The following is a 15,704-nucleotide window of genomic DNA, read 5'->3' on the forward strand; positions in this document are numbered from 1 at the left end:
TGGTGCATGCTATCTACCATTGTTTCAAAGACGCCCAAAGATAATCCCTGACTCCAGTGGAACCAGGCGCAGAACGGAGACATTCCCGCATGCAAGGGCACCATTTCCGGAAGAACGGAGGTTGCCGCTTGAGGAATACATGCCCTAATTTCTAGAAAAGCCACATCCACCCTGAGAGTGTCAGCAATAGAAAATAGAACTAGAAAGGTCTCCTACATTGTGTTTCTAAGCAGTCTAAGCTCCTTAATCCTTTTTAAATTAGATGCTCTTCTGTGTAGAGTCCTTGGTGGACACCTTCATGTCTCATGGTTAGACACAGATGGCTGAGACCTGAGGGAGTGTCTCCCGGACACAGCCAGGGCATCAGAAAGCAAAGCAGGCAGACATCAGCCAAGGCCCTTGCCTGGCTCCTTGCTATCTAATATTTCTGTCTGACATGGAATGGGTGCACAGAAGATCCACACCTTAAAACATTGCTGAACAGCTGGAGAACAGGGGTGACCATATCAATCAAGCTTTAACGAAACGGATGGAAATAGCGTGTGCGTTCTAACAATGGAAAATGACTGTTCTAGGCCGTTAATATAAAACAGCTACTTAAAAGACATTTCTAGTCTTCTGCAAATCAAATCGCTAGACTTCTAAGCACTGACTTTAAAACTCCAGAGGAAAAAAATTGGAATGGACAAAAATGCAGTTCGATGTCAACTAAACTACTATGGCAAATAAATCGCAAAAGCTTCTGTCACGGAATTCTTTATTTTTTAAATACACAAAAATGTTATCTTGACAGTGGTGTGTGTCTTCCCAGAAAGAGACGTATTCACGGGTATAATACAAACTGAATGGTGGCTATTTTAAAATGGGGGGGGGGGGTATGTAAAGGAAGCCTGTGCTTATTCTTAGGAGAACTGACAGTAGAAAGGCACAGCAACCTGGATGGGCTTGTGCCATCTCATATACAACTGCAAGAAATGGTTTTGAAATATACACTTTTTTTTCTGTAGGGAATCTTGGTGAGTTAACTTATATTTCTCATGTTTGGTCTGCAGGGAAAGGACACTGTGGTTTCTCATCATCTCCCTGAACGGCACGGTTATGGATCGAGCTCTGTTCCCGTGTGTGGCGTGGCAAGTCCCTTGTCTTCCACAGAGGCGTTGTGGGGCAGTCTCCCGGCTGATGTTGGGGATGGTCGGGTTTCCCTTGGTCTTCAGACGATGGCTAGCTATTAATTCCATCCCACCACAACATGGGCGATCAGGAGATAGCACATGCCTATGGTGCAGGACACGAGCATCATCGGGAAGCCCAGCCTGGAAAACAGAGAGACAAGGCCTCTGGTGAGAACGAAGAGATGCAGACTCTCTATGTGTCATGCTATTGCAAAAGAATGAGCCCGGAATCTTGTTAAGAAAAAAATTGATCTACCCTTCAGGTTGTAAATATTTCTGCTATAACTCATGTGGCTAGGTCCTAGAAACCTGACTCAGGTAGTGAGGGAATGAGCAGATGACAGACATGCAGACACACATATGTAAAAGCCGTAATTACGTGAGCCACTGACTCTGCTCCACCAGCAGTGGTCCAGAAACTCAGGGTGTTGATTTTACACATATGAACATAGAAGGCAGGCTTATTGTCTGCAGCTGAATGTGGATACAGGTTTATTGCATACAGCCGGACAAGGAGGTGGGTTCAGCTAATCTTGGTAGCAGTCTCCTGCGTGTAGTCTAAGAACCGATGCTGTCATATATTCACCCTATCCCTGCAGTTCCTTAAAATCTTCAAAGTTTGAATGTATACTATCTCTCTACATTCTGTGTCCTCCATTTCACACCTGTTGCACAGAGTCATGCTCCTCTATTTTCGGGCTTCTCACGGGGGTGTTCCCTCATCTGACCCATGTGAGTTCCGTGTCGCCAAGGGACACTGTTTGGGTGGCTCTTGCTATGATCTGCACAGTTGGAAATGCCCCAGCTGGGGCAATAGGGAATGAAGAAAGGATCGCCACACAGAGACTCTTACAAATGAGGCAGGCTGGGGGCTGTGCCAGAGACCCACCAGCAGCTCTCGGGAAACTCTGTTTATCTTATACATCAAAATCAATGAGGCAGGCTTTTGTATACAGCTGAACAAGGAAGCAGGATTACAGTGTGCAGCTAAGCAAGGAGTTGGTTTACCCAATCTCGGATGCAGGTCTTTATAAGGGAGCGGTCTCAGGCTGTAAGCAACCCAGAGAAGCAAGCTGAGATCTACATTTTCTATACATTCTATACATTTTCTATACATTTCTATATATTGTCAACACCCATACATGGCTGGCAGAAGGTTTTGCCACTTCCCTGGGCCTGATCCGGAGCAGGCTTTGCCATGTCCATGAGTCTGGGGCACTGGGCTGTTTGTTTCGATCATCCACGTGTGCTCAAGATCTCTTCTACTTGGCACATATTTTACACAGTGCCACTGTTTGACTTTTTGGCACCTGTCTGGGATGTGTGAGGATCTGGGCTTAATTATCACCATCCTTTTCTCTCCAAAATAATCTCCGGATGCCTTCTTCAGCTGTGTCCAGTTGCAATCATCCTTCTATAACCGCCAAAGGAAGTCATAAGCCTATCAACAAAGTCTCTCTCACTTAAGGCAAGGGGGAGTTGAAACGTAGGATGGTGAGATAAGACCATCTCTTGTCTAAAGAAGGTAACAGACCAACATGACTGCCATCTCTGTTTCGATGGCATATGTGTGGGATTTGAATAGGGATGCGACTAACTAGGAAGGTCATCATGAAGAATTCGTGACTTCACATTGGTCAATCCTTAGACTAGGGGGTGACTGCGCAGTGAGCCCTCAACCAATGCCAGTCACTGCCCATGCCACATCTGATCAATACCACGTGACAGGGTCAGAGCGTGCACACAGCCAGAGGACGCCTGCATGGTGTTTTAATCTTCTTTCTGTTGCTGTGATAAACACCATGACCCAAGACAACTCAGGGAGAAGTGAAGTTATTTCATCATACAAATTACCCTTCATCATCATCCAGGGAAGCTGAAGCAGGAATTCAAGTCAGAGTTCAACAAAAGAAACCAAAATGGAGGAAAACTGTTTACTTGGTTGCTCCCCGTAACTTTCTCAGTTACCTTTTGATACAGCTCAGGCCTTTTTGTTCAAGGATGTCCCTCCAGCAGATGTCTGAATCCTTCTACATTGATTAGGAACCAAGGAAATGTCCCATAGACACTCTCACAAGACAGTTCAATAAAAGTAATTCTTTAATCGAGGTTCCTTTCCCCAAGATGTCCCTAGTCTGTGTCAAACCGACTAGGAAAAGCCCATCTCATCAACTTGACACACGAACACATCGCTGTTAAACCATTCCTTTCTTGTTTGTCCCTAAGCTCTAAGGATATCATTAATAGCACAATTTAAAATACAATCCAGCTTTTAAAAGTTCCACAATCTATAAAACTGTCAATACTTTGAAAGTTTAAGATCTCTTTAAAATTCCAAGTGTCATAACTACGGATTCCTGTTCAAATGAAAAACAAGTTACATGCATTCTTATTCTAAAAGGGAAGAACATGGATATAAAAATAACTGTGTTTTGATAAAACGCAATCTCAGTAGTGTAAAAAAATACTCTGCAGCTCAGTGTCTGACATCTGGAACCCACGCTTGATCTTCAGGGCTCTAAAGGGCTTGATCAGCCCCCTCTCCAGCTCTGCCTTCCACAGCCACACACAAATTCAAGTGCCAGACTGTGCTCCACATCAGCCACTGTCCTTCGTTGTTGTTCCATGTCCTGCAAACTCTCAGGGAGTCCACTGTACCTTCGCTAGTGGTCTCCCCATCCTCACTATCCCCCCTGAGGATCCTCCCCATCCTCAGGCTCAAGTGTTGGGTCCTTTCCTAGGTGCTGAAAGCCTCTGCTAAAATATATGGTAATAAATTAAACTCCCTGAGGGGGAAAAGAATTTATAAAGTTGGGAGAGAGAAATTACAGTGGCGCTAGAGGCGAAATGTGATTTTCGAATCAGAAACCAGCAACTCAGCAGAACAGATTCCTGTATCCATTCCAAGTCACATCCATAGACGAAGGGAAACAGAAAGGGCAGCCTGTGACAAGAATGCCCCTGAAAGGAGACCATACAAGAAGAACCCAAGGACCAGCAAGATAAGAGAAACGAATGCTTCAGTCCCTCTCTACGGTTTTCAAATGATGTTGTGTGGTTGAAGAAAAAGATGGAAGTAGCTAGAAAGGAGTTTAAATGTTTAACCACTGAGAAACCATATATGTTTAAGGTGGCAGAGGATACTAATTACCTCAATTTCATTGTGACATAACTCATATACCCATGAACACATAAATATGTTCAAGTATGGGTCAATTAAAAATTGAACAAAATTAGTCTAGAAGATAGATAGACAGACAGATAATAGACAAATAGATAGACAGATTAGACAGACAGACAGACAGAGAGACAGACAGACAGATATTTCAGAGATAGAACACTTTTCTGGTATACATAAGGTCCTGGATTCAATCTTCAGCACTAAAACCGAAGAAGAGAGGAATGAAATTAAAATATCACTGCTTTGATGCAATCGTCAAAATTACACAGGGATATTTAGACCAACTGTGGCACAGATCTGAGTGAGCAGCAAGAGGCTTAAGCGAAGTTAGGTTTTCACACGCCCAAGGCAGTGAAACAGCAGGAGCAAGTGTTCTGTGAGCATCCGCTGCTGGCAGGAAAGCAGCACAGAACAACTCTAAGAAACGGCACGGAACCCACCAGAAGGCAGTAAAAGAAATGAAGGAAGTGAAAAGAGAAAATCAACAGAAAGCAAAAATAACATCGCACCTTGGAGCACTACCAATCACTAACTGCATTAAATGCGAAAAGCCTAAATAGGCTCATGAAAAACATGGATTAGACAATGTTGTTTCAAACGCCCTGCATTCTGTCTATATGAAATTCCCTTCAATGGCAGGGATTGGCTAAAAATAAGATATAGAGGAGAAACCATGCAAACAGACGAGAAGAAAAAGAGTGGCTATATTCATGCCACATAAACTGTAATGAGAGCAAAGGAAATTTAGCAATGAATGCACAGAAATTGTGGCTTAAAGTTCAGTACCAGTAAGGCTCACTCCAAAGATAAGAAACTACTTCACATCAGTACGTGCCCAGCAGGCCACGGTTTCGACTTTAATTATGCTTTACAAGACAATGAGGATCAATGTAGATTGATGGAGTTCGGGATCTACCAGGAGCTGTTCCAAATAAGCATTTTCCAGACAGAAGACCTCGGACTACATCAGACAAACACTGGCAAAAACAACAGGTAAGAATAGCAATATACCTATGGATTACAGGATGTCAAACCTTCATTGACCTTGAACATGCCACTCTTCATGTTTTTAAAATCTCAGATCCTTAATGTAAGATTCTTTTTCAGTTTTATTTATTTATGTATTTATTTATTTATTATTGTTCTCTGCTCCCCTCCCTTCCTCTTTCATCTCCTTCTATCCCATGCTCCTAATTTACTCAGGAGATCTTGTCTTTTTCTACTTCCCATGTAGAGTAGATCTATGTGAGTCTCTCTTAGTGTCCTCATTGTTGTCTAGGTTCTCTGGGATTGTGAATTGTAGGCTGCTTTTTCTTTGTTTTATGTCTAAAAACCACTTATGAGTGAGTACATATGATATTTGTCTTCCTGGGTCTGGGTTACCTCACTCAATATGATGTTTTCTAGATCCATCCATTTGCCTGAAAATCTCAAGATGTCATTACTTTTTTCCACTGTCTACTCTGCTGTGTAAATGAACCACATCTTCCTTATCCATTCTTCAGTCAAGGGGCATTTAAGTCGTTTCCAGGTTCTGGCTATGACAAACAAGGCTGGTATGAACATAGTTGAGCACATGCCCTTGTGGTACGATTGAGCAACCTTTAGGTATATACCCAAAAGTAATATTGCTTGGCCTTGAGGAAGGTTGTTTCCTAATTTTCTGAGAAATCCCCACACTAATATCCAAAGGGGCTGTACCAGTCTGCACTCCCACCAGCAATGCAGAAGTATTCCCTATTCCATGTTATCACGTCCATTCCGTTATCACGTCCATACCATGTTATCACGTCTATCACCTTTTCTCTCATATCTGGATCATATATTTTTACCAGCGTAAAATTATGTATGTATACATGACATGAAAATATACGTGACATTGCAGCAGGAAACAAAAGGGACTGACATGAGTGGGGAGGGAAGGAAAACAGAAGGGGACGTCCTACAGGGGTCTATGCACTATATAGAACCGCTGAAGATATCCTTATGTCCCTCAGCATTGCGTAAGGTGAATTCATAGAACGAAAATTTAAATAACAAGAAATGAGAAGGGAGAAGGAACAACTTAGGTCTGAACTTAAATCCCTCACAGCACAGATATGCAGTAAAGTACAAAATGGCAATGAACAAAATCAGAGAAAACAAATGGAGACACTCAAGAGTGGAAAGCAAATGGAACACCCAACATAGTCATTGTAACAATTAAGTCCCAATTAATTATAAGATTAAATCAATTCCATCAAATTCAGAACAAGATTTTTTTCTTGATACAGGAAAGCTTATCTTAAAATTTACATCCCTTTGTTCAAGTCCGTTTTCAAATCCTGACTTGCTTTTTTCAGTCATTCAGTCTAATTTTATAACTCTTTGGGCATCTATACTGGCTGATTTTGTGTGTCAATTTGACATAAGCTAGAGTCATCTGAGATGAAGGAGCCTCAGTTGAGAAAATGCCTCTTCAAGATCCAGCTGTAAGGCACTTTCTTAATTAGTGATCAATGGGGGAGGACCCAGCCCATCGTGGGTGGTGCCATCCCTGGGCTGGTGGTCCTGGGTTCTATAAGAAAGCAGCCTGAGCAAGTCATGAGAAGCAAGCCAGTAAACAGCTCCCCTCCATGGTCTCTGCATCAGCTCTTTCCTCCTGGTTCCCACCCTGTTTGAGTTCCTATCCTGACTTTCTTCAATGGTGAACAGCAATGTGGAAATGTAAGCCAAATAACTGTTTCCCTCCCCAACTTGCTTTCACCATAGTGCTTTGTTGCAGCGATGGAAATCCTACTAAGACAGCACAATTCAGGCTTTTGTTTGCTCTTTTTAAGTTCATTGGGTTATTTGTTTATGTCTTCTTTAAACTCCTTGAATTCTTTGATGAAGTTTATGATTGTTCTTTTGTAATTTGTGTTCCTGGGTTCTTACGGGTAATTCCCATTGGAGATTTATAGGACTTGGGGAGGATTTATAAGATTTAGGGAGGGGTTATACTGTCTTAACTTTTCATACTATTTGTGTTTTTGCAATGAAACCTGAGCACATGGCCATTTCTCTTGGTCGTATGTCTGATGGGGACACAGTTAGCTGGGTAGACGCACAGGTACATTCTGGCCCAAATCTGGAGGTTGTGGAAGACCTGTGTAAAGTTCCTCAAACTGGGCCTCAGCAGTGGATTTGAGACCTGGTCTCTGTCTGAGGATTGGGATGATTGCAGGAGGTCTGGGGTTAAGAGGGCAGGATGGATATCTTAAAATATAAATGGGAAGGGACAGGCTATAAAATAGCGAAAATGATAACATTTACCAGCATGAAGGTCTTGGTCACAGAGTGCCACAGAAACATATGGTCAAAGACTGTCACATGCCCAGCTAAGTTCTGACGAAAGTACACTTGGAGGAAGGATAACATTTAGACAGATGTTTCTGGAGTGGCCAGCTATTCAAAGTCCAGAAAGAGATTTTCGACTTCAATCTTATGCTTGACACCAAATTCGATGGATCATGGGTATAAATGTAAAAGAAAGCTGGAAAACGCTTAGAAGGAAGCTAGGGTCAGATTCTTGGGGTATGTAATTTAGTGAAGAGCTCTTATTGACAACGCTAAAGGCATGATTCCATAAAAAACTGAAACTATAATAACATCTTTTAAGCCTTTGCTCAATGGATCCCCATGAGAGGATGACAGTGGTCACAAACCGTGACAACGAGCTGACAACGGAGTCCTATCTGGATACACATGAGCTCTCAGACCTCAACAGCACCAAACCTTAACAATCCTATTAAGAAATGAGCTGGAGACATGCAGAGGCATCGCCCTGAAAAAACAGGTGACAGACATGCTAATGTTTTGATAAGTTGCTGCTGTGGACCAGTCTGGAATGCTGGTGGAGCAACTGTCCCCAGAGGTGTGGGAGGACCTTGGGTGGATGAAGAACACAGCCAAGTACCCTGAACAGCAGCCTAGGGGGGCAGAAGCCCCTGTATAAGCTGTGCTGCTTGGCCAATGAGCTGTTTCTAGGAGCAGAGGTGACGTTGCTTAGGAGATGGAGCCAGAGGAGCTGAAAAGCCTGATTGAAGAGAGGCTCACTAAACTGGAGGCAGACAAGACAGCCTGTGTCTACTTAACAAGACAGAGAATCTGGGACAGGGAATTCAGGGAGGCATTTAATATTTACCTGGAGACAGGTGCCGAGAGGAAAAAAAAAGGGTAGCAAGGTGAGAAGACCCAATAGTCTTTTCTAGTATTTGTATACTAGCATACAAAGTAATGAATTCCAGTGTGTATGGGGGGGGGGGGCTTGAGTACCAGCCTCAGTACCGCCTCAGGGCTCAGGATTGGATGTCTATGGCAGGCGAGAATCTGAGGGTAAAAACATTAATTCGATCATGTTGCCTCTGCATCTTTATTTTTCACACGAGGGCCAATAGTGAAGTGGAGGGGCACAGAGAAGAAGAATAAGGGGAAGAATAAGAGTAAAGGGAGATCTCCACAAGGTTTCTAGGTTTTTATAGACATAGTTGGAAAATCCCACAGGCAAGGACAATGACAATATGCATGTCAAATCACAGAAAGGGCAGGTAGAGCCTGACACAGCAGCGTTCCGGAACAGGTGGCACCGCCCAGGAAAAAGCCAGCATCCAAGGGGAAATACCCGGCATCCCAAACCATTAGATAAAGTTGCTAAATGTCCTGGAATCCTGGATCTACCCATTCTCTTCACCTAATCTCTTTGGTGATTACCAGCTTTGGGGACACCCAGATTGTTTGTTAGCAAAGGTGGGGCATGCTGCCTTCCTGCTCAGTGCGTGTCTTCTATAGAAATTTCTATGTGGTCTGTTAGCAGGTAATTCTGCGGGACTGACTCTATAAAAATTTGACCCTTAGAACAAAGTGAATGCTGTCTCTCCAAGGCCTCACGGTGTGGGGGAATGGAGCAAGGTCATACCACTGCCGGTGCGGAGGTCACACTGCTGAGGTGTTCTGGGAATGAATCCCATTTCGAAGGGAGGAATCATGGCTTCACAAGGTTTTTACAGATTTGACAGCGACTTTTCCAAAAGACAAGTGTTCCCGCAGCCCTGCAAAACGGGATGCCCATAAATTATCCACTTGTGGGTCTGCCTTTATGGAACTGTCAGCTGTGCATTTATTGTAGAGTCTTGTGGGCTCCAGCAAATATGTCACTTCACACAGATGTGCCTTTGTCCTTTATTCCCATCCGACTTCACCACCCGCCAATCAGATTATGATATGACAACAAGGAACAATGTGCTCGAGGATAATTGCATATAGACCCTAGAGGCCTTAACTCGCAAAGATGCACACTGGTAAGTTTCTATGCCTGCATACCAGGTCTTTCGGGACCAGGAGCCAAAACACACCACACCCCGCTGAGTCTGGTCCCCCACTCATTTCAAAGGAAATTTTGCATAGAAACAGCATAACATTTCAGTGGGGTTGCTTACATCTTTTGTGTTCTCAATCTTTGGACTCTGCACAGAGTCCTTCATCCCACACAGCTGTCTGGACTTGCTGTATTGCAGGACTCCGGGAGTGCCTCTCCAGCAGACACATTCACTCAGACAAGCCCACAGCTACGGGTAGTCTCCGGAAGGGCTGGCCCCAGATACAACTTTCAGACTCCGAAGAGTGACATTTCTGCAGAAAATGTGGGCGTGGAACACGTATGAGTTATACAAACCCAACTGTCAGGAACTTGGCACCCCTGGACATTTCTGCCAGGCCAGGGGAATATCCCCAAATATCCCCTCCGCTAATATTGTTACGTTCCCTGGTCAACATGATGTTAGTGGCAGCATAGCTGTTTATTCTGCAGCTTTCTCTAGCCTACAGGGACGCTTCAATGTAGGAGGCCCCCTGGAGCTGGTGCTTTTCCCTGTCCTTCCAAGTGAGGGCGCTCCACTGGTGTTTCAGAGATTCATGCCCTTCCCCAGCCAGGAACCAAAAGTCATGACTACCCAACCCTGCTGGGAATACACCAACATAATACATTTCTCATGATGCTCCAAGTCTACCAGGAGCTTCTAATTCCCCGCAGACTCATTTTTCTTGCTCCCCAAGGCCTTCTGAAAGGGCTTAGGAAAAGAACATTTGCTCAGCTGTCAGTGTGACATTACGTTGTCCTTTCTCCGCGCAGTGCCTTTCAGACCCTTCCGCCTAGCCACCCCACTGCCTTCCACAAGACAAAAGACACTTGAATGTCAGAGTGAAACTCAGGATGGAAACTGTCAGATGAAGGCGGAGACAGGCACGCATTGCACACACTATTTAGTTTCTAAGTCCAAAAGGGGAAAAAAAAAAGAGTCTGAACATCAGGCAGCTAGACAGCAAAGGGCACAGAGGCGATGCTTTACCAGGCTCGACACAGGCCTTTTGTCAACAGGGAATCTTTGCTAATAAAACTTTCTGCCTGAAGCTTAGATGGAAACTCTCTATTGTCTCTTTTCCCAAAGGCAGCCTGACTACAGTTCTTTAGAAAAAATGACACTTGATGCTGTCTTTCAGCAAAGGTGATCCTGTTTCTTTCTCTTCTAACCAGGGCTAGAGAAGAACGCAGGGTTTCCCACGTGGCAGAGGGACTCTGCCACTGAACCACGTGCTGTTTCCCACCAATGACATGAAGACGTTTTCTTCTGCGGGCCTGTGAAGGCTGGTCATGGCACACACAGAGTCCCTTGAGATCGGCCCTTCAGTGTTGAGGCCTATCTTTAAGTCCTTCTGGGTCTTTGTTCACAGGTGTCAGACTTCATTTTCTGTGCCTCCTAGGGAGGCCATTCACTACTGCGGTTCAGGAGAAATGGCTGGGAGAGCCTCCCACCTCCAAAGCCCCATCATTGTGTTTCCACCAGAGACAGGAAGGCAAGCGCACAAGATGGGAGCGAGTTCAGAGGACCTCAGAGGAGAGAGGGTGCATTCAGAGCTAGGAAGTCCCTTTGTAGGTCAGTAGCCATCCCCTGCACCAAGCACTGTCACTAGCTTCTGTCAGGGACCATTGTCCTAAAGGATAGCAGAGGTCATTGCCCTAAGGATGTTTGCGGAGAACCCGCCCCACATCCCAACTATCTTGAGAACTATCTATTTACGGAACCCGCCCCATATTCCAACTATCTTGAAAAATGTTAATGGAATCACATGTTTCAGCTTACACCAGGGGTACTGACTGATGACCTTCCGCTACCGTGGCAAAGTTCCTGCCTACCCCTACCTCCACCCCATTCAAGGGCTATATAAGCTGTAACCTTCACCCTAATAAATGAGACCTTGACAAATAGAATCTTGCTTGGTCTCCTTTCTCTCTCTAGCCCATGTTCTTTCAGGTAGCGCCCCTTCAGAGGACCCTGAATAGCTGACCAGCCAAGCGGGGTTACAAGCTTCCTATAGCAGTCACAGGCTAAGAACCAGGACAGACAGCTTAGATATCACGGTAAGGAGTAACACATCAAAGTAAAGAAGACACTGTTGGAAAGAGAAAGACACCCAAGGCGAGAATTAGAATATTTACCCTTGTTCCATCCCAGATGGTTTTTATTTCTTTCAGGCATTTAACCTTATAAACAGATCAATCATGGACTTACCCAACAAAAAGAGAGAGAAAGAGGAGGAAACGGAGAACGTTATATGACCTATTCTTTCTGGGTAAAAAAAAAGGCTTTGCACACACTTTCTCACTACATACTCACACTATACACTTCAGCCCACTGTGGTGTGTGTGTGTGTGTGTGTGTGGTGTGTGGTGTGTGGTATGTGTGTGGTGTGTGGTGTGTGTGTGGTGTGTATTTGGTGTGGGGTGTGTGATGTGTATGTGTGTAAGACAAAAAAAGTCCAACCCTCTCAGACACATCTCAACATATTTTGTGACCTTTATTAATTAGATATGAAATTTTAAACTCAAGTTGTATTTGTTAAATTTGTTTTAACAGATCTTCTACCCAGGTTTCTTTTCTTTATTCAATTCAAGATAATCTAATAGCATATTTACATGCATTAATTACTAAATGCTATACATGTGTGTTTAATGGCTATGAGCTTCTATGATTGGTCATTCTCTCAACAATTACATAGCTGTAGGATGCTAAGGAAGCCCTGAGTGAGTGAAGTCCTGAATGAACGGACATCATGGGCGGAGGCACAGTCATGTTGAGGACTTCAACCATGAGCGACCGGCAAAGCCTCATCCAGGCGAGGATGGGAGGATGGCCAGACTATCCATGGAGGCCTGAGTATGGATGCTAATGGAAGAGTAACCAGTGCGTTCAGACACTAGAAGGACAGCTTCCTCCTCCGAGATATTTATACTCTGAGGCTGCTGGCTTCCACATCCCTCCTACCAAGCCTAGCTAATCTCTCCCCCTTTGCGGTACCTAATAAAAAAGGCTGAGGTTCTGGTTTCCTGGTGTTAGTAAATGCCACTCCCACAGTTAACAGGCCTCCGCATGATCTCATCTGTCTTGTATGTGTTTTTGTCTGTCCTTTCCTTATTTCCTCATACACCTAGTCAGGATTGCAGGAACCAAGGTCATGTGGGTTCTGACATAAAGCTTTAGTGCTAATTCTTGGATACATATTTAAGTCGTGATTTTTTTTTAAGAAACAACAGTGGAGCTTTTTTTTTTTCAGAACCCCAACTCACCTAATATATTCACAGGGAGACGGGGAAATGACACCTGATCATCAAAGCAGCAGGTGACATCGTTGGGTGCTGGCATTACCCGTGGCCTCCTTTGAGCTCCATGTGTGAGCGTGGTTAAGACAACCACTCTAGGAGACAGGCGGAGTTACTCTCCCGCCTTACAAGTGAGGCTATTGGATGAGACAGGTGGCTAATAACAGAGACACTGGGAGCTTCAGCAACTCTCGTAGGTACGAGGAGCTCTCCTGAACTTCAAATGGAGCTATTAGAGCAGGGTCTTTCCACTGCGGCCTTAGAGTTGGCCATTTAAGGAGACCCTCAGGATGGAAGACTCTAAATATAGTTTCCACTTATGGAGTCTTACAGAAATGCTAGTTTGTGATTAATTAGGTTGGCAGACTGTATCTTAATTTGAATATCATTTCATTAACTTTGTCTAGGACGCAAAAACATTTTTATGATATCCTCCATAACCAGTTGTTTTATCAGTTATCTTAGTAAATATCCAAGTATATTATATTAAGCATCATTTTGCTATTTAATTAGTTACTAGTTTTCTTTTTCAGTCTTGGGATGGAACCCATAGCCTCAAACACGCTAGATACGACCACTAAGCGCAATCCAGTCATGGCTTTGAAATTTGGTCTTTTGCTTTAGTAATTTATTTCTTCTGATTTAAGTATAACTCAGAGATGTTTTCCAGTGAACATGATTATGAATTTTCTTTGGATCCCAAAAGCTATCAAGTGTTTCTGCCGTCCCTCTGCACACACACGGAGGTCTACCTCTGCCTCCCTGTTCTCATTTTGACATCTGGCATCCTTGACCTCTTTTTGACAACAGGAAGATGTCCCCTCTATATAACTTCCCATGCGCTGCACAGGAGATCCCTGTCTCAGCTGGCCGCCAGCATTTTCCAGTGGGGACATACGTGGCCTCTGAGCTTAAGTAGGAATGAGGCCTTGCTTCTAGCCCTAGATGCTCCATATGACGCGGGCAGTTCCAGTTTCCTTCTTCAACTGTCTCTTCCGGCCTGGCCTTCAGAAGGGGCCTGAAGCACACAGGGAGCCGACTCGTTTTCTCAGCCGTTGAGAAAATCATTAAATCAAATTCAATGAACTCCTGATCCCCATCCCTTCAGAAGGTGACCACATTAGGAGAAAGAGTCTCTAAAGGGTCGTGAAAGTTAAGTGAGGCCCTTGGGGTGGATCGCGGAACTGCTGTTCTTACTCACAGGGGAGGTGTGGACGCACCAGGCACCCACACACAAAGCAAAAGCCACGTGGACACACAGGAAAAGGTACTGTCTGCGAGCCTACAGGAGCAGCCTCGGTAAAAACCAGGCCTGAGACACCTCAGGCTTCCAGCTGTCCAACCGTGAGAAAGTAAAATCTGATTTAAGCTGCCAACCTATTGGAGTTGCTTACGACAGCCTTGTTAACCTAATATGGCAATTCAGCCATTTTTTTGGTAATAAATTGCAAATATTCTTTCCAGGAACTTGATATATTATTTTTTAGAACTTGTGTGTGTGTGTGTGTGTGTGTGTGTGTGTGGTGAGAGAGATCTTTCTTTGTGTCTATTTTTAAACATTTTATTTAAAATTTGTGTGTAATTTTGTGTATATACTAATGGGTTATAGAATTATTATAATCAGATGCACACATATAATGTATAAGAATCATATTGGGGTAACTGCCAGGTCTATGGCTCAGGAGCCTTAAATCCTCTCTTCTAATAATTCCGACTAAATTTGCTTTACTCTGTCCAGCCCTCCTCTCTCCCTAGCCCTGCTCTGCTTCCTTGCCCTAGCTCATAGTCTACCCTGCACAGCAGGAGCTATTGTCCAGCCCCGCTCTCCCTCCTCCCCCCCCCCCCCCCGCAGGCCCTGCTTCCTTGCCCTGGTCTTTAAGAATCGCTATTACACCCTCTACTTCCTTTTTCACTTCCACAAATGAGTGGGAGCAGGCAGTATTTGGCTGCCTGTGCCCGGTCTTGATCTCTTTGCGCCTAAAGAAGCCAGTGCTCAGACTGACTCTAGCCCCGTGCTAACTGGAGGCCCAGCCATGTTTGCTCTCTGGTTCACTATATCCTGGGCCAGTTCCCAGTGTAAGAAACCTACTCGGGAACGACCTCTCATCCTCACGGCACCACCTCCTGACCTTTCCAAGCTGGGTCTCCTTCAGCCGCACGCAGTCTCCCACTTCACTGTAGGACCCTTTGCCCTGGATGCTTGCTTCTCAGACAGCTTCTCCTCCATGTGGACTTTTCTACTCCAATCACATCATCTTCTAGAACGCTATTAAAATATCTTAAATGAGGTCTCCGCTGTGCGTTCGGAAGCCTTCTTGCCTCTTTGTCTTATCTTTGGCACTCATTACCTACACTGCTGTGCTTTGTGTGTATGTCTGTGTGTGTGTGTGTATATGTGTGTATGTGCCTGTGTGTATGTCTGTGTGTATGTATATGTGTGTATGTGTATGTGTGTATGTGCCTGTGTGTATGTCTGTGTGTGTGTGTATATGTGTGTATGTGCCTGTGTGTATGTCTGTGTGTATGTATATGTGTGTATGTGTATGTGTGTATGTGCCTGTGTGTATGTCTGTGTGTGTGTGTATATGTGTGTATGTGCCTGTGTGTATGTCTGTGTGTGTATATGTGTGTATGTGTATGTGTGTATGTGCCTGTGTGTGTGTATATGTGTGTATGT

General features: G+C 44.3%; 1 protein-coding gene across 7 annotated transcripts in view; it reads right to left on the minus strand.

Moving 5' to 3' along the window:
• Window positions 1-740: 740 nt before the first annotated feature.
• Window positions 741-15,704, minus strand: part of Oca2 (OCA2 melanosomal transmembrane protein) — a 246,729-nt gene continuing 231,765 nt past the window's right edge. For 6 of the 7 annotated variants that reach the window (XM_038313651.1, XM_038313654.1, XM_038313656.1 and 3 more), the window contains one exon: window positions 741-1,313. In XM_038313651.1, the coding sequence (XP_038169579.1) occupies window positions 1,229-1,313 (85 nt within the window). In that variant the 3' untranslated portion in view covers window positions 741-1,228. Of the gene's footprint in view, window positions 1,314-9,881; window positions 10,003-15,704 lie in introns of those variants that run through there. The other variant, XM_038313650.1, reaches the window with a different exon arrangement.

The sequence above is a fragment of the Arvicola amphibius genome, chromosome 12, assembly GCF_903992535.2.
Source record: "Arvicola amphibius chromosome 12, mArvAmp1.2, whole genome shotgun sequence".
Classification (NCBI taxonomy): domain Eukaryota; kingdom Metazoa; phylum Chordata; class Mammalia; order Rodentia; family Cricetidae; genus Arvicola; species Arvicola amphibius.